Source organism: Eschrichtius robustus, chromosome 18 (assembly GCF_028021215.1).
Source record: "Eschrichtius robustus isolate mEscRob2 chromosome 18, mEscRob2.pri, whole genome shotgun sequence".
Taxonomy (NCBI): domain Eukaryota; kingdom Metazoa; phylum Chordata; class Mammalia; order Artiodactyla; family Eschrichtiidae; genus Eschrichtius; species Eschrichtius robustus.
In genome coordinates, this window is record NC_090841.1 from 81,884,562 (window position 1) to 81,906,784 (window position 22,223).

General features: G+C 54.3%; 1 protein-coding gene across 4 annotated transcripts in view; it reads right to left on the reverse strand.

Moving 5' to 3' along the window:
• RASA3 (RAS p21 protein activator 3) overlaps positions 1-22,223 on the reverse strand; it is an 89,964-nt gene that overhangs the window by 30,100 nt on the left and 37,641 nt on the right. For all 4 annotated transcript variants that reach the window (XM_068526464.1, XM_068526463.1, XM_068526462.1 and 1 more), the window contains exons 3-4: positions 12,242-12,345; positions 3,529-3,623 (exon numbers count right to left, since the gene is read on the reverse strand). In XM_068526464.1, the coding sequence (XP_068382565.1) occupies positions 3,529-3,623; positions 12,242-12,345 (199 nt within the window). The remainder of the gene's footprint in view (positions 1-3,528; positions 3,624-12,241; positions 12,346-22,223) is intronic.

Here is a 22,223-nt window from a genome sequence, read left to right on the forward strand (position 1 = left end):
ACCCGGTCTTAAACACGTCAGCAAGTCTAGGAAAATAAAAATCACATCACAGCTGCTCTCAGACCACAGTGGAAATTAAACTAGAACTCAGTGACAGAAAGATAGCTAGAAAATCCCAAAATACGTGGAGGTTAAAGAACACACTTCCAAATAACAAGCAGGCCAAAGAAGAAGTTTCAGGAGAAACTGAAAAATACTTTGAATTCATTTCTTTTCATAAGTGAAAATGAAATAAAATATCAAAATCTGTGAAATGCAGCAAAAGCAATGCTTAGAGGGAAATTTAAAGCAGTGAATGCATATATTGGAAAAGACGAAAGGCAAAAATCAATAATGTAAGTTTCTAACCTTAGGAAACTAGAAAAAGAAGAGCAAATTAAACCCAAAGTGAGCAGAAGAAAAGAAATAATAAAAATTAGAGCAGAAATCAATGAAAACGAAACCTGGAAATCAATACAGAAAATAAACAAACCAAAGCTGTTTTTTTGAAAAGATCAATAAAATTGGTAAAGTTCTAGCCCTGCTAAGAAAAAACAGAAATGAAAGCAGGGCCGTCACTCCTGGCTGCAGAAAACCAGCAGTGGTTCCGACAGGGGATCCGAGATGTCACCCACCTGTCAGCCATGGGGGCCCAGAGCCCAAGGTGAACCTCACTGTAAGCCGGGGGCTTCAGGGAATATAAGGCGTCAGCCATAGCAAATGCACCCAGGACGCTAGCAGTGGTCGGGGGAGGAGTACATGGGGTTCTTCATACACTCCCCTCAACTTTTCTGCAAAGATAAAACTGCTCGAAAAATAAAGTTTATGAATTAAGAGAGAAAAGCACTGGTGGCTCCTGTGCAATTTTCTCAGGAAGGCGTCAGTCTCTGGTCTGCAGTGCCCGTGGCCGCAGGCAGGGGCCCAGCAGCACATGAGCCATCGCTGCCCCGTCCTCATTCTCCACGGGGCCTGCGAGGCCGGGCGGAGGTCAGCGCAGAGCAAACCCGGGCGCCGGCGACTCAGTGCTGGACCTGCAGCCCCGCCGGAGCCGAGAGCATCGGGAAGGGGCAGGGACATGAGGGCGACCAAGAGAAGCAGCCGCGTCCTCGAGGGGAGGCGAGGGCCACCCCCTCCTCTCCTTCTGACACTCCCGAGCCTGAGAAAGACTCTTGGGTCCTTGCAGGTGTATGGCTGCAGGCGTTGATTGTTGGGGAAATCCTCAGACAGGACGGCAGACACACAGAGGACGTTCCCAGGGCGCCCACTATGAGGCCAATTACTGCCCTGTCGCTAAAGGTGCAAGAAGAGGCCACGGGCTGGGGGGCTGCGGCTCTGCTGGGGCAGCCCACCTGCCTCTGCCTTTTCGGAACATGTGCTCCAAGAACAAGTTTCACAGAAGCCGCTCAATGCAGAGTTTGCGGCTGCCGGCGTCCTTGGAGGATCGGGAGGGGCCCTCGCGGACGTGAGCACGCATTCTGGCCACTGCTGCCCAGCGGGGACCACGGGTAGGGCCGTCCCTGCCGACTGCCTCATCCAGAAGGTGCCCAGCCGGGGACAGGGAAGGAGCAGAAGCGACGGGTTCTTTTTACTAAAGTGATTGACCAGAGACCTTTACAAACATCAGTTCCAGAGGGAAGCCAGACGTTCTTTCACTCCTCTTCTTCCCCCAGTTCCGTGACTTGCTGGTCTCTCGTGGGCCCTGGCTTTGTGACACTCCCTTTCTGCTGCCTTTGTGGATCGCTGAGCAGATAGTTGGAGAAACCATATGTGTCCCCTGACCTTTGTGGCTGCAGGGAAGGTGCGTAACTGCCCCTTTAAAGGCTGCTGCCCGTGGCACCTGGCAGGTCCCCTCCGGAGAGCACTTGCTCGGTGCCTGGAACTCAGTGGCCGCCACCACCCACAGTCCCGCTTCCGTGGAATCACCAGTGGGTCGGGACCCACGTCACGGGGACCAGCAGGGAATGGCCCGGACGTCCTCAGGCTGCAGGTGGACACACGCGTCATGTTCCCAAGGCTGCGGTGACCCAGCGGCTCTGGATCTGGACAGTGGTGGTTACACAGCCACACGCGTGAGACGCACCCACGGGGACATGCAGGCACACGCGGGGCTGGTGAGACCTGAATGGGGTCGGGGACCCTGTACCAGTTATGCGGATGTCACTGTGCGGGACCCGGAAGGGACATGGCCCTGCTTCCTATTTTCAGTCTTTCAGTGCAAACAGGAGAACACACAGCTTGCTAACCATTACTCCCTGTGCAGTATTTCCTGTGGCCTCCCGTGACTCTGTAACCATTTCAAAATTAAAAGTTGGTGTTTTTTTTGAAAAGGCAAGAAAAAGGAAAAGCTACACTTGCCAACAAAACAGAACTTAAATCTGGGGACTAAACAGCGGGGTCATTGCGGCCACAGGCGGAATCTCTCAAGAACGACGGTGACGGAGGCAGGCGGGGCCCAGGTGTAAAGCATACACTGCACAGGGGTCCGGAAACTTCTTCCTAAGGAGGCGATTTCTTGGTCACCTGAGCAGCAGCGGCCGCTGTCCTTCTGGCCTTGGGGCTCCGTGACTAGTTCTGAGCAGTCACAGGTCCCCCAATTTCCACAGCACGTGTGGGCCCCTCAGTCGGAATTACCTGAGCGTGAAGCACCCTTACGATGCCCCTTGGGCTAGGCTTCTCAAGGCGTCCCTCTGGCTGCCTCTTTGTCGAAGTTTGAGCATCGGTCCCGGCGGCCACCAGGGGCCTCGGCGGTGGACACCCTGAGCCGCCGGTGTGCAGTTCCGAGCTCGGCCATGGCCCCAGGCCCACGGGGAGGCGTGCTGACGCTGGGCCGGGAGCCCGGGGAAGGCCTCGCGAGGTGCCCACTTGGGGATTCTGTCCGTGACACCTGCTGTTTGACCCTGCTGAGCTCAGGGCAGGCCCGGCTCGGCGCTGGCCCCGGCATTCCAGGCGTGGCCCGGGCTCGGGGACGGGCTTGACCGGAAACTCAGGCCGGGGTCACCAGAGAAGAGAAGATGCAGGCGGCCCCCCCGGCGGGTGTCTCCTGGACCCTGGGCATGGGGAGCGGCCCAGCTGGGGGAGAAACCCCCTGTCCCGGGGTGGGGGCACCTTGCACTGGTCAAGGGGTCACTCCCAGTTAACACATCGCCAGGGCGCTGGGCGAGCCCCAGGGACGCTCAGGCCACGGGGACTTCATCACTCCGGGCGCTCCCTTCAGCTCCAGCCCCGCCCTGCTGAGGGCAGGGAGCCCGGAACACACGCGGGCACCTCCAGTGGGCAAGGCCCACAGCCTTACGTTTTCTCACCTATTCTCTCTTTACCTTCAATTATGTGTCGCATTCTTTCGCATGTTACATTTTTTAAGCTGCATGAGTAAGTCCGACAGTAACCAACGGAACAAACCAAATGCACGAGCCCAGGAGGACATACGCAGGGGACAGCTTGCTAAGCCTCGCTCCCTCTGCAGACCGGAGTCCAGCGTCTATGTCTCTAACCGCCGTCGGGCCTCCTCCGCCAAGGCCCCCACGTCCCGCGGGCCCCGCGAGGCCTCACCTGCACCTCGGAGTCGGCGTCCACGTGCTGCAGCTGGAACCACGTGTCCCGGTTGTGGTACTTCTGCAGGTCTTCCTTCCGGATGGCCACCTTCCCTGGAAGATCAACGCAGAGGAGACCAGTCACGAGGGCGCCAACCCTCCCACCCAGCGGGGCTGGGAGCAGTCGCCACTACCACTGCCAGTCACTCCAAACGGGAAATCCAGAGATCATCGGGAAAGAGACGACGCAGTAAGGGCAACAGATGCCATGTTGCATCTCGGAGGTGCCTCGAGGTCACTTCCACGGTGTCCACAGCCTGGGCGTGCTCTCCCCGTCACCCAGGCTGCGGGACATGGGGGCACCCGGCGCAGATCCTACAGGTCAGTGAGCGGCTCCGCCAGGTGCACGGCTCAGGGCCCGGAGGGCGGCGTGTGGGATGGGGAGGGAGCAGGCACCCAAGGCAGCCACGTCACGGCCTCCCCCGCCCCGATGCCCGAGCTGCAGAGGGAGGCAGGGTGGCGTCTGCTGGGAGGGCTCTGCTGCAGAGTCCCTGGACATGCGCGTGTGCCCGTACGAGCTGTAGCTTAGAATTCACGTGTGTGCACGTCTAGCTCACAGGCAGCGTGCACAGTCGGCTCACACAGAGTGTGCACACGTGTGTGCGTGTGTGTGCACATTTAGCTTATGTAGCATGTGTGCACACGTGTTCCTGTCGGGCCCGTGGAGTGAGCCGGGTTCTCGCCTGCCTGGGTCTATGAATCAGTGTCTCTCACAGTGTAATCACAGGCCACCTGCATCAAAACAGCTGGAGAGTTTCCTAAATGCAAGTTCCCCGGCCCCACCCTGCGTGAGAAAACAATCTCTGGGGTGGGGCCCTGGAATCTTCGTTTTTCACGAGGTCCCCAGGGAACTTCTGTGGGTCCCAAAGTTTAAGGACGTCTGCTCTCAATAGTTTTACATTCCTGACATAGGCTTGGTACTTAGGAGCTAGAATTTCAACGAAAAGACACACGTAAATATACGTGTGTGATGTACATTACCTGACATAGATTTATAGTATTTAAATATCCATCTACCACCGTCATGCATTGTTCATTCACCTTATTTATTCCACGGACATACGTGGCAGCTAGCAAGCACACACCCCACAGCTTGGGGGGACAGAGGGCACCGGGCACTGGGCTGTCCTCCTGTCCCCACATCCCGTGGCCTCGAGCACGGGGACCACGCTGTCCACCAGGGTAGGGGAGTCGGACGCTGGCCCACGTGAGCATCCCTGCGTACACACGTATATGCATGCAATACACACGCACACACACACAGTCACACACACGTACACTGTACGTGTACACACACACGTACATTGTAAATCACATACGGAAACAGGAACGATAAAGGACAACGTGAAAGTAAACACCTTCTAAGTTCAGTTGTTCCTGGTGTACAGCCCAGGACGCACCGCCTAACTCGGGCGCGCGGTCCAGTTACCAAAGGAGACGCTTTGGGCCCCTGGCGCCGTCTCCCCCCGCGTCATCTGCTACTTGGGACGCTCTCCAGGCCACTGTGGCCATCCTGCGGAGCCCCGAGCTGGCCGGCCCACCCTGCCCTCACCCAGGACGCAGAGTCCTCTCCGCGAAGGGACTGCTCTCCGTTTCCTGTTTCTTCACAGACTTGTGCTTCGGTGCAGAAGCACCCGGCGGCCTCACGGCGGGGCCTGACGCCCAGCTGGTACTGTGGTTGCCCACACTCGCTGCCCGCCAGCCCCTTGCACTCTCCCCTCGCGTCTCCCTGCAGCAACCCCGGGGCGAGGCGGGGCGCGCTGGTCACAGACGTGGCAGACGTCCACCCACGGGCTTCGGGCCTCGTCGCTGCGGCTCTGCCCTCCGTGCTTCTCCTACCGCTTCTTCTCCCCAAACGCCCCCGTCCCACGCGGCCCTCCTGCAACGTCACCTCCTCTTCGGCCTCCCCCGGGGCCCGCAGGGCCGTCTCCGTGCTGCGCCCAGATGCTCACACGAGGCCTCGCTGGGGCCCAGCCACCTGCTGGCCGGTAGGTTTCAGGGAAAGGACGCTGTGCAGTTGGCTCCTGGGGGAGCTCAGGACATCGCCCAACGTACACGCGGCGCGTCTCAGAGCGAGAGGCGAGGAGAGGCGAGGGCGGCTCGGCTGTGAGGAGGGGGTGTCGGCCCAAGGCCCGTGCGCACACCCCGCCCGGCGGCCTCCACGGCCCCTTCCACCGCTCGGTGCCCCAGCAGCTGCACCTCTCTCCTCTGGCTTGTGCCTCCTCTGGACGTGCCGTCCCTTTGCTAAGACACACCGCGGGCCCACGTGTTGCCAGCTCCCAGCTACTCGACGCTGAGGTTCCTCCAGAGACGTGCGCTTGAAAGGCGTTAGAAAATGCTTGCTTCTCTCTTGTTAGCCCATCTTCTGCCTAGTTTTGTAGGGGTCCAGCCGGGGAACCCAGGTGGGTGAGAGAAGGGTCTCGCCCTGCAGTCTTCACGCCTGGTCTCCAGACCCGACAGGCGCACCCACTGGGCACAGACGGGAAGCTGGAAACGAAGCAGGGACACGCCGGCCCGAGTGCCGCGGGCTGAGCGCGGCGGGGTCGGGTCTGTTTACCCCCCACCGTCACCTGCAGCAGCCCCGTCTCCCTGCCCACTGTGCCCGCAGCACCTCTGCCCTCCACTCACCTCCCACCGTCACACAGCCTTGGGAAAGGCCAGCCCTCTGTCCACTTGCGAGGTGGACGCAGCACAGCTGTCTCCGAGGGTCAACACCACTGCCCACATCGACCTCGCTGGCTCAGCTCTGGCCACGCAGAACCATCTGCAGCCAAGTCCTGCCCAGCCGCAGGCCTCACAGGGCAGGGAGGCCACGGCATGCAGAGTCCGTAGGCGGAGGGCAGGGGCAGAGGGCAGAAAACACAGAGCACACAGGCTGCAGAAAGAGGGTGTCCCACAGGGATTCAGAGAACTGGAGCTACAGGCCACACAGGCCTCTCTCCAGCCAGCGTCAAGTCCCAAGGACTAACCCCACCCTAACCCCGGCCCATCCCAGGCCCCTCTCCTCCCACCACTCCTGGTCTTGGGGGCATCCCGCCGAGGTCCTGACGTGGGTCCCACCACCTCTAACCACCTGTCACCAGGCAGAGCCCCTGGCTTTCTCTCTGCTTGGCTCCTGCAAAACTCCACCCCTTTCCCCGATGGGAATATAATTTTGAGTCTTGCAGGAATAAAGCCACAAGAAACAAACATTTCTTGGAACTAAATTGGGCAATAATATTCCACTAAAAAGGGATAAAGAAATTTGCAGACTCCACGATTAGTTCAGCTGGATAGGAGGGTCACATTTGAAGCCTGAAATTTTAAGTAACTGCAATGTTTTTATGAGCTTTGATTGGAACAGGGAGGAGACACATATTTAATGCTCATATGACCCCTACAACTTACACATCATTATTATTCTTTATTTTTGGAAGTACTTAATTTTAAATGGGTAATACCAGAACATAGAACAAAGTCTGAAACATTAGAAAGGATATAAAATACAGCCAAGAATAACTTTCTCCCTCCCCTGCTACACGGGTCCCACCTCAGGGTCACCTCTGTCACCAGCTGCCAGTCTGTCCTTCTAGAGACCGACCACATCAAGAACACATGAACATGCACTCTTTACACGTGAGAGGTAGGTAGTGTTCCCACAGGCTGTCCTGGGGAGCACCTGACCTGCAGACCACAACGCCCACTTAAACGTGCCTGATGTGTCATAATCCACAGCTGTCCCAATCGATCTGAGTGACATCAGGTCACTATGCCCCCTGGGCCTCACCCTCTGACGAGGACAGAGGTGGTGTGGCAGCCTTTCCACCACTAAAAGCCCTGTGTATTACTTCCTCTGGTAATGGGTGGGTGCTGTACCTGCCAGGGTCTGTTCAGAAGAGAGAAGTACATCAGGTAGTTCAAGAGGCAGCATGTGACGTGGGGAACCAGGTACGGTAGGTCAGAGGGTGCGGGAAGGTGGGCAGCCAGGGGTGACACCTGCAGGGTGGTGACTAAGGAGGGACAGCCGGATGCCCCCCACCCCCCCGGGCCTGGCAGGGGGCAGAGATGTCATTCTCATCACTCCTGTTCACCCTGGTGTCCAGCAAGTGCACAGAGGCAAGAGAGAGAAACAAGGGCCTGTAGACTTGAAGGGAAGAAATAAGTCTTTATTCACAGAATCTATAGGAAAAGCTACAAGAAAAGCTGGCAGAGTAGGTGTGTTTAGAATAAAGGTCAATACATAAAATCAATTGTATTTGTACACACAAGCAATGACAATGGAAACTGAAATTGAAAAGATACCAACAGCACATCCACAAAATGATGCTTTTATGGCTTGAGCTTTTGGTGTACTATCCCAGAAATCTTTGTCTACTCTGTCAAAATCATAAAATATAGGGATAAATTATATGTATACACACACACACACACACACACACACACACATATGTGTGTGTGTGCTGAAAACACATCACAAAACCCTGATGAGAGAAATTAAAGACCCTAGTACGTGGAGAGACATGCCATGCTGGAGGGTCTGAAGACTCAGTTTTGTTAAGATGCTAATTCTCCCCAAATTAATCTACAGATCAGTGTAATCTCAGTCATTTTGGAAATTGAGAAGATGACTGAAAATGTAAATGACAATTCAAAGGACCTAGAATAGCAAAACAAGTTTGGAAAAGAATAAAGTTGGTGAGCTCACACGACTGATTTAAGACTTGCTGTGAAGATACAGGAATTAAGACAGTTTGGTGCTGGTGTGAGGAAAGGAATACAGGTCGGTGGAACAGAACACAGAAGCCATAAATAGACCATAATAAATAGACCCATGCATATAAAGTCAGTGACTTTCAAAAGGTGCTACGGTAATTCAACTGGACACCTGTAAGGAGAAAAACGAAGCCTGTCACATGTAAAAGTCACTTGAAATAGATCGCAACATGAGCGCTAAAACCAAAAGCTTTCTAGAAGAAAATCTTCACAACCCTGTGGTAGGCAAAGATTTCTTAGACATGACATCAAAAATACAAACTATAAAAGAAAAAAATGTTTGATGAATTGGACTTCATCAAAATTAAAAACTTCTGCTCTGCAAAAGACACTCATAAGAAAATGAAAAGACAAGCCACAAGCTAGAAGAAAATATGTGCAAAACATACATCTGATAAAGGACTTGTATCCAGAATATATTTTAAAAACTTTAAAAACTCAATAAGAAAATCCAATTAAAAGGGCAAAAGATTTGAATGATTTACCAAAGAAGAGATACAGATGGTAAATAAACACATGAAAAGATGCCCAACATCATTCTTCATCATGAAAAAGCAGTAAAAGCTACAATAAGATACTACACACATATTAGAAGGGCAAAAATGAATCAAAAATAAAAGTTGATGATACAAGTGCCGGAGAGAATTCAAAATGGTGCACTCAGGAAAGCAGTTTGTCAGTTTCTAATAAAGGTAAACATACACTGCAGGGGAGGAAAAATCTTTTTCCTTCTACTCTTTTAGGTTCTCTGGGGCTCTGTAACAAAAGAAAGATTAAGAAGAGAAAAACAAACAGAAGTTTATTAACATATCTCAGATATACATGGGGGAAGCTTGGTGATGAGTATCTCAAGGAGGTGGCTGGAACTCGTAGCATCTTAACCTAAAACAACCACCACCAATTTTCAGAGAAGTGACAAGACCAAGGAAAGGACTCTGAGTTTCAAGGAAGGTAAATGTATGTGGGAGCCAATGGTCCGGAAGGCTCGTTGTGTGGGTTCCTTGGCGTAGCCTCTGGGCTGACAAGGGTCTAGGGTCGTCTCGGATTTGGACGAATTTATGTTCTGCTTTTAGGGTAGAGAGATTTCCTTGTGTCTGCTTCTTCCCAACTGCCTTCAGCTCAAACAAATCGCTATGCCACAGTGGCCTATTGGGGATGGCAAATTCTGCTGTCCTTTAAAACCTACAGTACGCCCCAGCAATCTCACTCTTAGGTATTTTCTAAGAGAAATAAAAATATCTGCCAACACAGAGACCTAGGCAAGAATGTGTACGGCCGCTTTGTTCACAACCACTAAAAGCAGGACACAACCCCACCTCCGTCGAATGACGAGCGGGTAAACGGTGGCACTTCCCTGCAGTGGGCACAGTGTGCAAATTATACCTGGGTAACCCTGGCCTATAAACAAAAGGATCAAGGTCTCACTTCACACCCCCCCACCCTTTAATAGAGAAACTGCAGGAAGCCCCTGCCAGCGGGGCTGGAGGGACAAAGCGGGGAGATGGTGGGATGAGCAGGGCCACAGCCGGAGTGGGGCAGAGGGGGAGGCCTGGCTCCGGGCCCCCAGAGCCCCACCAGCCCACGCCCCGCACCGGAAGTGGAGCTGGTGGCCCTGACCCAGCACTGCCTCGACCACACCGCACTGCATCTCCACACCCTCCCTGGGACACCCCACCCCTGGACTCGGCCCGCGGGGGGGCCCACATGCTGCTGCACCGGGAGAACCTGATGCGGTGCCATCAGATCACAAGGCAGACGTGAGAAGCCGGTGACACTATCTATGCTCGTTTCCGTGACACAAATTTATACCCTAGAACTTGGTTTCTCATCCTGGTAACAACATAATTGCTAGTCATAACTTCAAATTATCCCTGGAGATCCAGACAGCCTCTTATTTTTACGGCTGTGAGAACAATGTTGAAAACATCTAAATCTGGTTGCACCCTGACACGTCCCAATTTTAAAGCCACCAGGAATTGCTAAACCATGATTTTGCTGGTTCTCTTTAAAAATAGCGGGTGCCTTAAACAGAATGATTGATAAACATCTTATTTGATTTTTATAAGGGGAAATAACCCCAAAACCAACTATATTTTAAAATATCTTTGCACATTTTAATCACAGATCAGGTTCTGTGATTAAAATGTGCAAAGATATTTTAAAATTCCTTTTTCCTTAGGATTACCACTCAAAAAAGCTCCCATGTGCCTCCAAGGATCAGTCACATTCCTCTTCATTCTGGTATAACCTGAGCCAACGACCCTGCCAGCGCTGCATCTCCCTGTGGGTCTCACCTGTCGCCCAGGTGAGCTCCATCCAGGAACATGTAAACTTCCAACCCACCGCTCTGCTCCTCTCCTTTCCTCCTTGAACAAACCTTGGTGCACCCAGCAGGCGCTAGACGGAGACACCCCCGGGCCCTGCTCCGAGAGCCCCAGGCCACAGGAAGTACGGTCCAGTGGACACAAAAGAAATGCTGCCACAGGCGACGGTGAGAATAACACACACCGAGGCGCAGCCTCCAGCTGACCAGGGTCTCGGGCCGACAGCGGCAGCCACGTGGGCGTCGGAGAAGGGCCTGAGGTGGGCGTCAGGCTGCGAGGCACCGGGAGAGGGGCCGGGAGGGCCAGAGCCTATGTCTGGGCTGGAGGAGGAATCACCAGAGCTTGATGCCAAGCTAAGGGTTCAGGCGCCATCCTGAGGGCAAAGGGAGCAGGCCTGCAGGACGAGCAGCACAGAAGTGGCCCCGCAAACGCGAAAATCCTTCTCGCTTCAGAGTTAAAGCTCTGCTGAGTGGTCCTATCACAGCTCCATCTTAAATGAAGTCAAGTGTGAATGATCTGAGTTGCTGTGTCATCTAGGCTGTGTACTTCCTGAACAAACTCTGGTGATGTCTACGTAAAACACAGCAGTTTCCAAGAATGCTATTTGCTGGAAATGCAGACTCTGGGCCCTGCCCCAGACCCAAAAACCAGCATCTGCATTTTGACGAGTGTGGGAAGCTCTGATCCATGTGCTGGAAACAATGCCAGATGCTTCTTCAAAGGACCTCAGCTCCAGAGCTGCCTTCAGACTTTTTTTTGAGGGCTGCAGGCCTGGGCGCAAGCACCCCTGACCAGTCACGTATGGGCAGTGAGTGGAGCTGGTCAGACGCCCCAGGAGCGGGCGGGAGACTGCAGTGTCAGGGGCCCGCCAGATTCAACTGCTCTGTCCAGTAGCGAAGCACCGAGACGCCTCCTGCCAGGAACAGCCAGGCCAGTGACGATCAGCTGGGGTCCCATGGCCACAACTGAGCCCACATTGGGCAGCTCGGGTCTAATTCTGGTGCCACGGGGAACGGATAGGGTTTTCCTGGGACAGAGGTGCACCCACCAAACGGGCGGCTCTGGGCTGCTCCACATCCAAGGTGGGCCTCATTCTCTCCAGGACGCTGGTGGGTGCCTCTGGGACTCTCAATACCTCTGAGACCCCCAGTACCTCTGACAGTATCCCAGTGCCTCTGAGAGCCCCTAATGCTTTTGAGTGCACCCCCAATACCTTGAGGGCACCCCAATACCTCTGAGCACCCCGATACCATCCCAGTCCCCCATACACGGGTGCTGGGTTCAGGGATGGGCAAGGCCTGGGGTGGTGGGATGGTTGGAGAAGCCTTCGGGAGTCGTTTGGGGGGACGCCACTCTCGCCTTGAAGGATGGTTTGCCTTTGCCGCGTGTCCCCGTGTCCCCGCGTGAGCTCATGGGGTGTCGCCCCAGAACACAGTGACAGGGCAGCTCCGGGACGGCCAGCAAGGGCAGGCGAGATGCTGGCGTGGCTCACCGGCTCAGACGGGGTGCTCGGGAGACGCCCCAATTCTGCCAGAATAAGCCCCGTTCAGAAGAGGCGGAGAAAATGAAGAAAACACCTGGTCGGTCGGTACCTACCTATGATGGAATCCCTCCGGAAAACGTCTCTATCGAAAATGTAAAAGGACAGGTGACGGAAACTCCGCGGAATCTCGCAGTAGAAGTCCTCTCCGTAGAAGGGGCTGGACACAGACAGAAGGGGCACCGTTAGATTCTACGAGGCCGCGTCCCCTGTCCTGGGAGCAATCAGTCCTGGGGGGTCAGTCCTGGGGGGTGATCAGTCCTGAGAGGGGGTCAGTCCTGGGGGGATCCGTCCTGGGGCGGGGATCAGTCCTGTGGGGAATCAGTCCTGGGGGGTCAGTCCTGGGGGGTGACCAGTCCTGAGAGGGGGTCAGTCCTGGGGGGTGATCAGTCCTGAGAGGGGGTCAGTCCTGGGGGGTGATCAGCCCTGGGGGGTCAGTCCTGGGGGGTGATCAGTCCTGAGGGGGGGGTCAGTCCTGGGGGGATCCGTCCTGGGGGGTCAGTCCTGAGGGGGGCCGGCTTCCAAGTGCCTGCCTCAGGCATGCACCTGTGACCTCACGTGGGGGACATGAAATTGGGAGCTGGTGGTCCCGGCCGGGCCGAGGGAGGCGGGAGGCGGGGAGGGAGGCGAGGGCAGGTGACAGACATGGAAGGACCTGTACGCAGGAGCTGCATCAGAGCCTCCGCTCGGAGGGGGGGGACGAGCCCACCTGTGGTGCTGCCGTCAGAAGCACCTAACAGGTTTTGCTTGTTTTACTGACCAGCTCAGGTCCAGAGCAGGAAGGGGTACCATGCTGGCCTGAGGTCCAGGCGTGCAGAGAAGGCAGCTGCTCTCCCCCCGCCATGTCCTGGGGGCCAGAGCCCCGAAGGCACGTCCCACAGGAGTCAGAGCTGCTGCCGAGGCCTCGCTAGAAGGCGCACGCGTACGACAGGTGTTTCCAGGGCTGCCCCCGAGACGGCCACACACGCGAGTCCTGACTCCAGTGCCCCTGCCCACGGCCTGGCCCCCATCCCGGCTTTATCTCGGGGGACTGTCCCCACTCTCAGCTGCAAATCAGGATCACCTGGAGAGGTTTCTAGAAAACACACTGCCCAGGCCCCACTCAGAGGGCCCTCTTTAGGGGTGGGTCACAGGGTAGCACCTCCAGTCCCACACCTGCCACCTCCTGACACAGAGCCGTGACGCCAGCCGGTTACACGTGGGGGACACAAATCTCACCCCCGGCCCCTGGAGGCACAGGAGCCCCGGGACAGGCGGTCCTGCACCCAGATGGCACTCCCCCCGGTGAGGATGTGGAGAAATTGAACTGCTTGTAGGAATGTAAAATGGGGCCATCACTTTTCCAAAACGGTAAACCCGGAGTAACCATTATAGCCCAACAGCCCACCCCCAGGGGTATGTCCTGGAGCAATGAAAACACATCCACACAAAAACTGGTACGTGCAAGGTTACAGCAGAAACAACCCAAGCGCCCATCAACAGAGGACGGACACACCGAACGGGGCCCCTGACCCACTGGCGCCTTCAGCTCTCACGCTGATGCTCAACGAGAGAAGCCAACACAAGAGGCCACACAGGGTGCCGTTCCCTCTACGTGAAATGACCAGAACAGGCTCGTCTGTGGAGACAAAGTGGATCCCTGGTTGCCAGGGGCTGGGGAGCAGGTAAAGGGAACGGGTTTCTCTTTAGGGAGATGAAAAGGTTCTAAAATTGATTGTGGTGATGGCCACACAACTCTGAATATAATAAAAACCATAGAACTGTACATTTTAAATGGGTAAATTATATGGTATGTGAATTATATCTCAGTGAAGCTATTTTTCAAAAACCAAAAATTTTAAAAATACATAAAGATGTCAGCAACTGAATAACAGAGTTAACATTCTAGGGTATATCATGCTTAAGTTATTTTTTCTCTAAAGATATATGGATATAGAAGAAAAATAAAGACACATGTTTTTAAATAAAAGTGGGGTTACATTATTCAACCTGATATACAGTCGGCTTCTTCCTTTAACATGAGGCCATGGACCACTTCCCAAGTAAGTAAAGACCAAACAGCACCTGAGGTGTGAGTGACCACAGCCGCAGGACTCACAACTTCCAACATGCGGACAGCAAGTCCTCCCCCACGTCCACCACCGGGAGCGTCCTTAGCCCTGGTGTCCTCAGGACAGTCCCTGAGGTGGCTTGCTTGGTGGGAGGGCATCCTCCATCCTGGGCTCTGGGACCACGGACCCTCCAGGAAGGACTCCATCAATGTTTACAAACTCTGCTAAGCTGGTGACCAAAACTACTGCTTTCATTTGAAAAGTTTAAATTATTGGTGAGGCTGAATGTCTGTCAAGCGTGTGTGTGAGCACTTTTTGTTTTGTTTTGTGTTGAAATGTCTTTGGCTCATTTTCTGTCAAATGACCATCTTTTCACATTCTTTTCAAGTTCAGGATACTAATCCACTGAGAACTTTTAAATTTATGTTGCAAAGTAAAAGACAAGTACCTGACGCCCAACATACAAGGAATGTTTGTCGTCCACGAACAGGGACAGGCAGGCGGCCCGGCTGTCCCCACCAGAAGCCCAGGGGGTCCCTGCACAAAGGCCTCCTCAGCCCAGTCGTGGCATCTCTCAGGTCGGGGCTGGCATCAGCAGGGCCCACAGGGGCGTGAGGGAGCAAGGCAGGCATCCTGGGGGTGGGACAGGCATGCCCCCTGGTGCCCGCACGCGGCCAGGCCACCCCCTTCTTGGTCGACGGGAAAGCCTGCAGTGTCTCTTCACAGGGGCAGAGTTGGAAGCATATTTCCAAAAGAAAAGGAAGCTGTGGATGGTGGGAAGTGGGGTGAGATTCCCCCCACGTGCCTGCAACACAGACTCTCCTTTCTGGGGGACTCAGAGGGGCTGCACAGCCCGAGCACCCCCGGCTGGCGCCTTTGCCTGGGCATCTCTGCGCACAGGTCAGCAGCAGCAGAGGCAGGATTCATGCCCTGCATGGTTGCAGGCGTGTCCAGATAAAGGGAAAATGCCGCCCAAAGGACTGGACGGCCTTAACTACCACTATCTGACAAGGGGATTAAGACGTGGCCTCTGAGGCCGGCCAGAGCGCTTTCCTCGCTAATTACAGGGAGAAGTTTAAATGCAGTTTCACAGAATTGGGAAAAGAGAAAAAGCCTCCGACAGGGGAAGCTGTTGGCCTCCTGCTCCGCGAGCCCAGATGTGCAGCCGAGAGGTCCCGGCAGGACACCCCCCGCAGGACCACAGAGTCCTTCCCCGGCCCCCCCAGAGCCCGGCTGGTGCTGCCCTGCCCCCGCCGGGGCCAGATGCGAGGTTCTCCCCGTTTCATGCTGTGTGCTGTGTCCTATGTCGCAAACGCCAGCATCCGTTTCCCAGCATCTGGGGTGGGGGGGAGCGCGGGAGCCACGGGGACAGAGGGAAGCCTCCCCTCAAGCCCCAGATGCGCCACAGGGCAGCCCTGGCGGAGCCCAGGCGCCCAGAAGTGGGGACCTGGGGCCCACGCCGAGGCCCAGAGAGAGCTGGAAGCCAGGCAGGCAGGGCCCTTTCTCTGAAAAGGGTGCCGGCCGGCTCTGAACAGCTCTGCGCTCGGCTAATAAACGTGCAGGTGGTTAAACCATTCACTAAAACCTGGATTAAAATTCATGAAACCAAATACTGTATTCAGACGTCCACAGAAGAGTCGGGAAGGGAGGGGACTCGTGCAGCCTGCACCCCGCACGGGCCGGTGCTCGCGGGACCCCAGCACTGGGAGGGCCTGCACCCCAGGCGCGAACCGCCCATGGCTCCCAGAAGCAGGAGAAACCCTGTCTGGTTTCTCCCTCACTTCCTCTAAATGGCGATTTTAAAGCAGCGCGGCCCTCGGCACCTGAGAGCTTGTCTCTGAGGCTTCCAATAAGCTACTGCATCTCACTGGGAGGCCAGATGCTCAGCCTCTGGTGCTGAAGCCTCCCCCTAAGTCGTGGGGCACGGCCTGAACACAGGGAGGGGCGGCTCCCAGGAGAGAAAGCCGCTCCGTCCACGCGGAGGACGGATGGAGAAACGAGGGCCTGCCCCCCAGCTTCATGCAGATGTGACCGGGGGCCGGAGGAATGCAGCTGACCCTCCCGGGCAAGGAGGCCTGGAGGTCAGATCACAGTTTTCCTCCAAATGCTGGGGAAGAAGCATCCCGCCTGGGCCCCACCTGGGCCAGTCTTGGCCCGCAGGACAAGGCTGGATCACAGGGCACAAGGGCACCCAGGGCGCCCGCCTACAGGGCCAGCAACACGCTCTTCCAGAAGCACAGGACCCCAGCCAGATGTCTGTGCCAGAGCCCGGCCCTCATGGGTGACCTGCAGCCCGTTGCCCTGGCCTGAGCAGCCCAGGGTGGACGGCCACGTGGCCTTGGCGGGTTCCTCACTTCTTCCAGACTCAGTTTCCCCATCTGCTCACATGGGGTGCACCCCACACGGGACTCCCACGTGCGGCCCCTCCCCTCCCCCCCCAGAGAAATCACGTGTCCTCACCAACAACTCACACCCGGACTGTCCTTTTAAGGCCTGGCCACGCTTCTTAAGGTAACTGAAGCCCCCGGACTCCAGAAGCTTCAGAAAGGCCCCAAGGGAAGGAGGGTGTCAGGAAGAAGCCTGGGGGCATGAGGGGGGCGGCAGCCTGGGGAGTTTCTGGGGACCCCAGAGGAACCCATTAACCACAGCATCCCGACACCCAAACTGCCCGGCCCACAGCTCCACGGGGACTGACTGTCTACTCAGGGAGGGTGGACAGGGCAGGCCCAGGGTCTCTCCCTGCAGGGTGGTCTCTCCCTGCAGGGTCCCAGCCTTACCTGGGCCTGGGCACGGCGGTCAGCTGGGCATCTGGGAAGCCCTGCGAGAAGCCCCACATCCTGAGATTCAGGGGCTCAGTGAGGACTGGAGCCCAAAGTCGGGGGGATGCTCTGAACTGAAGGCCCACCCTGGACCAGACAGCTCGCCAGGCCTGGGGGGAAGGGTCCCCGCCTGGAGCTCCCCAGGACCGGGGGGAAGGGTCCCCGCCTGGAGCTCCCCGGGACCGGGGGGAAGGGTCCCCGCCTGGAGCTCCCCGGGACCGGGGGGAAGGGTCCCCGCCTGGAGCTCCCTGGGACCGGGGGGAAGGGTCCCCGCCTGGAGCTCCCCGGGACCGGGGGAAAGGGTCCCCGGAGCCTGGAGCTCCCCGGGACCGGGGGGAAGGGTCCCCCCCTGGAGCTCCCCGGGACCGGGGGGAAGGGTCCCCCCTGGAGCTCCCCAGGACCGGGGGGAAGTGTCCCCGCCTGGAGCGCCCCAGGACCAGGGGGAAGGGTGCCCGCCTGGAGCTCTCCAGGACCAGGGGAAAAGGGTCCCCCCCTGGAGCTCCCCAGGACCGGGGGGAAGGGTCCCCGCCTGGAGCTCCCCAGGACCGGGGGGAAGGGTCCCCTCCTGGAGCTCCCCAGGACTGTTGGGGCAAAGGGTGGTGTGGAACGTCTGGGCCTGAGACCTGCATTTATGTCAAAAAGACTTATTTTTTAAGCTTTAACTTGAGAAATTAGAGAGAAAAGAAACATAAGGGGAGATGATGCTATTTGTACAGTCTCATAATCTCAAAGTTGGTGTTTTCTAGTCAACAACTTGGTTTTCATCAAGAACATCTGAGAAAATGACGTCTTTCTTCCCAAACCACAGAGCCCCTCTTATGCTGTCACGCCCTAACCCCAAACAACTTCTCCCTCCCGGAGACAAGACCCGAAGACCGCGGACGCCACCACACAAAGCTCTATTTTCTGAGCAATTTGCATCTCTCGGAAGGAACAGAGAGACCCTCTCAAGTCACGACCCACATGCTCCTTCTGATTCCAAACCGGAAGTTCGCACCCACCCGCGGGGGAACAACCTTTCATTCGGGAAAATTCTTGGCGAGAGTGACGGGATTAGAGATTCTGTAATGTCACCCAAATCGATAAGCGTGGTAATGAGCTAGCTCCTTCCTCACTGTGCTCTAGAAAGCGGTTATTTTACTAACTTCTAATTTTATGTAAAAAAAAAAAAAACCTACCAACAAAAGAACAAAAATACTGCCCATAATCCCACTACCCAGAAAAAATAACCACATTGGCGTTTAAGTCCTCACATACCAGACCATTTTTAGAGCTATGCCAGTTTTTTAAACAAAAAGGAATCTTACTGTGAACTCAACTTTGTAACTTGCCTTTATCGCTTGACAGACACAACCAAACTCTGCGAGAGGCAAGGAGGCACGGTCGCGGGGTCAGGGCCGTCCGGTCCAGAGGCCCACAGAGGCGGGAGGGAGGGGCTTCTGGGCTGGATATGGGGGGGGCGGTCCAGGCAGGAGGCTCAGCACAGCCTCAACAGAGCTGCCCTGGGGGAAAGTGAGGGTCAGAGTAGGAGCCCCTTCCTACCTGTCGTGGGGAGAGGCGGGCAATGTCATCCTCAAAATAATCACTTACATGGACAAAAGGAAATGCAAAACGGGCCCTGCATGGAATACGCCTGCAAACGACTGGACCAACCCAGCTCCTAAGAGCTCTTATGTTTAGCTGTAGCACGAACGTGCTCCTTGTACTGGTTAGGATGGTGGTTGTCTCCACAGGCAGCCTTCAGCTCCGCTTTGCCCTCCCGGGGACCCCAGGATGCCCTCCGCAGATGCACTGTGGCCCCAGGCGGGCGGCTGACCCGCCTGGACCCTGACAACCCAGTTTCACAGAGCCTTTCTGTTTAAATAAACGGTAAAGAAATGATGACTTGCCATTTAAATGATTAAAAATTATAGCTGTAAAAAGTTAAATGTGAACACCGTCCACTTGCACCATCAGGAAGATACTGTTCTCAGGAGGACAGAACTTTCCCCGAATCACCGTCCTGGAGGAGGGACGGGCCGGAAAAGGCTCCTTCTCCCCGAGGTGTCTGACCCAGGGGGTTCCCCCAGTAAATCTGCAACAGCAGTCCCCTCTCAGTGCCCCCTGTCCCACGCCAGACATGCAGGAAAGGAAGGCAGGGACGGTGACACCTGCTCATGGGTGAGCGGCGTTCTGCAGACCCAGGGCGTGGGGACACCCACAGAGCCAGGCCACAGCCCGATGCCCGGACCCCTTCCCCCGGAGAAAGGAGGGAAGGGGGCGTGTGTCCGCCCTCTCGTCCTCATGCTCCATCTGCACTCCAGCCTGAGGGAGGACAGACCACGCTGGGTGGCACTGACCCTCTGTGGCCACCGAGGCCCCTCTGACTACGAGCCCCAGACGGGGCACCAGGTCCTGCCGGCCCTCTCAGGTCCAGAGATCAGACGTAGGCTCTCTGTTTCCTACAGCAACTTTGCCAAACAAATGATCAACCCTCACAGGCGATGCTGAGCCTGGAGGACGATCCGGGAGTTAGGGCCACAACACAGCAAGGCGTGCAGCTGCTCTGTGCGGGCAACACTGAACCCCGACGGCTGCCGGTGCCGGTGGCCTGTCCAGGGCGCAATGCCCTCCTTGTCACCCAGGCATGCCCCCTTCCCTCCACCCTCGCAGCTGCCATCTGGGTCTGGGTCTTGTGCCGCTGGGCTCTGCCCCCCAGATCCGGCCCCTCAAGAACTGAGCTGCATTCAGACACCACCTCCCGTGACCTCCACCCGTGGTCTCTGGCCTTAGGAATTCCCACAGGACGTGTTCAGACATCCCTCTACCTTCTGTGTCTCTAAACCTCTCTCACACTTTCCATTCCTTTGTGTCTCTGGGGTAGCTTTCTTTTTTGTTTTTTAAGATGTTTTTGATGTGGACCATTTTAAAAATCTTTATTGAATTTGTTACAGTATTGCTTCTGTTTTATGTTTTGGTTTTATGGCCACGAGGCATGTGGGATCTTAACTCCCTGACCAGGGATCGAACCTGCACCTCCTGCATTGGAAGGCAAAGTCTTAACCACTGGACCACCAGGGAAGTCCCTCTGGGGTATATTTCAAATGTACCTTCCAGTTTACCAATTTTCCCTTCAGCTATGTCTAATCAACTATTTAATTCATTCACTGAGTTTTTCATCTAAATTCTTGTGATCTGCATTTTTAGAAATTCTATTTGATTCTTTTTCAAATTGGTGCAGGCATTCTTCATCGTTCCTTATCCTGCTCATGGTTTCAATCTTGTCTCATTACTTTTAAGTTCACTAAACTTTGTTAGCTGACATTCTGCAAACATTGCAGGTCTGATTCTGCTGTCTGTTGTTTCTCTTGGAAAATGCACATGATGCTTTATTTCTGTGTTCTTTGTGCATTTTCTCCTCTGAGCTCAAGCTCCCTGAAACGTTATACTGGAGAATCCTGAGACCTAGATTGAAGGAGAGGAGTGGATTTGCTTTCGACTGCCCTGTCATTGCCTCAGCAGGCGTTACAAACTACTAACCCAAGACTGCATTAATGTACGTGTGTGGTTTTGTGGTGCGGATTCAAGCTACACACTCACAAGAGCCAGCTTGTGATTTCAAGTACTCAGCACCAAGTGGAGGCACAATTTTCCTTGCTAACTTCTTTTATGGAGCATGTTATTTTCTTTTGCCCTTACACTGTAGAGTCAAGGTCTGGGGCTACCAGCTTGCCCCTCACCAGTATAAATAGGGGTTTTGCCTCAGTGCTAAATGGCCACATACACCCACATTTTTAAATCATTTTTAAAATTGAAGTATAGTTAATTTACAATGTGTATTAGTTTCAGGTGTACAGCAAAGTGATCCAGGAATATATATATATATATATATATATATATATATATATATTCAGAATAGATATATATATTATTTTTCAGATTCTTTTCCATTATAGGTTCTTGCAAGATATTGAATATAGTTCCCTGTGCTATACAGTAGGTCTTTGCTGTTTATCTATTTTATATATAGTATTGTGTATGGTTAATCCCAAACTCCTAATTTATCCCTCCCCCCACCCCGCTATGCCCTTCGGTAACCATGTTTGTTTTCTATGTCTGAGTCTGTTTCTGTTTTGTAAATAAGTTCATTTGTATCATTTTTTTAGATTCCACCTATAAGCGATATCATATATTTGTCTTTCTCTGTCTGACTTACTTCATTTAGTATGATAATCTCTAGGTCCATCCGTGTTGCTGCAAATGGCATTATTTCACCTTTTTTGTGGCTAAGTAATATTCCATTATATATATATGTACCACATCTTCTTTATCCACTCATCTGGTGATGGACGTCTAGGTTGCTTCCATGTCTTGGCTATTGTCAATAGTGCTGCTATGAGCATTGGAGTGCATGCATCTTTACGAATTATGGTTTTCTCTGGATATACACCCAGGAATGGGATTACTGGATCATATGGTAGCTCTGTTTTTACTTTTTTAAGGAACCTCCATACTGTTCTCCATAGTGGCTGTATCAATTTACATTCCCACCAACCACGTAGGAGGGTTCCATTTTCTCCACACCCTCTCCAGCATTTATTATTTGTAGACTTTTTTTTTTTTTAAATATGTAGTCTGATTATGCTCTTTTTTTTTTTTTTTAATTTATTTATTTATTTTTGTCTGTGTTGGGTCTTCATTTCTGTGCGAGGGCTTTCTTTGGTTGTGGTGAGCAGGGGCCACTCTTCATCGCGGTGCGCGGGCCTCTCACTGTCGCGGCCTCTCTTGTTGCGGAGCACAGGCTCCAGACGCGCAGGCTCAGTAGTTGTGGCTCACGGGCCCAGCTGCTCCGCGGCATGTGGGATCTTCCCAGACCAGGGCTCGAACCCGTGTCCCCTGCATTGGCAGGCAGATTCTCAACCGCTGCGCCAGCAGGGAAGCCCCCTATTTGTAGACTTTTTAACGACGGCCATTCTGACCTGTGTAAGGTGGTACCTCATTACAGTGAGGTTTTGATTTGCGTTTCTCTAATAATTAGCGATGTTGAACATCTTTTCATGTGTTTGTTGGCCATTTGTACATCTTCTTTGGAGAAATGTCTATTTAGGTTTTCTGCCCATTTTTTTATTGGGTTGTTTGGTTTTTTGTTATTAAGCTGTATGAGCTGTTTGTATATTTTGGAAATTAAT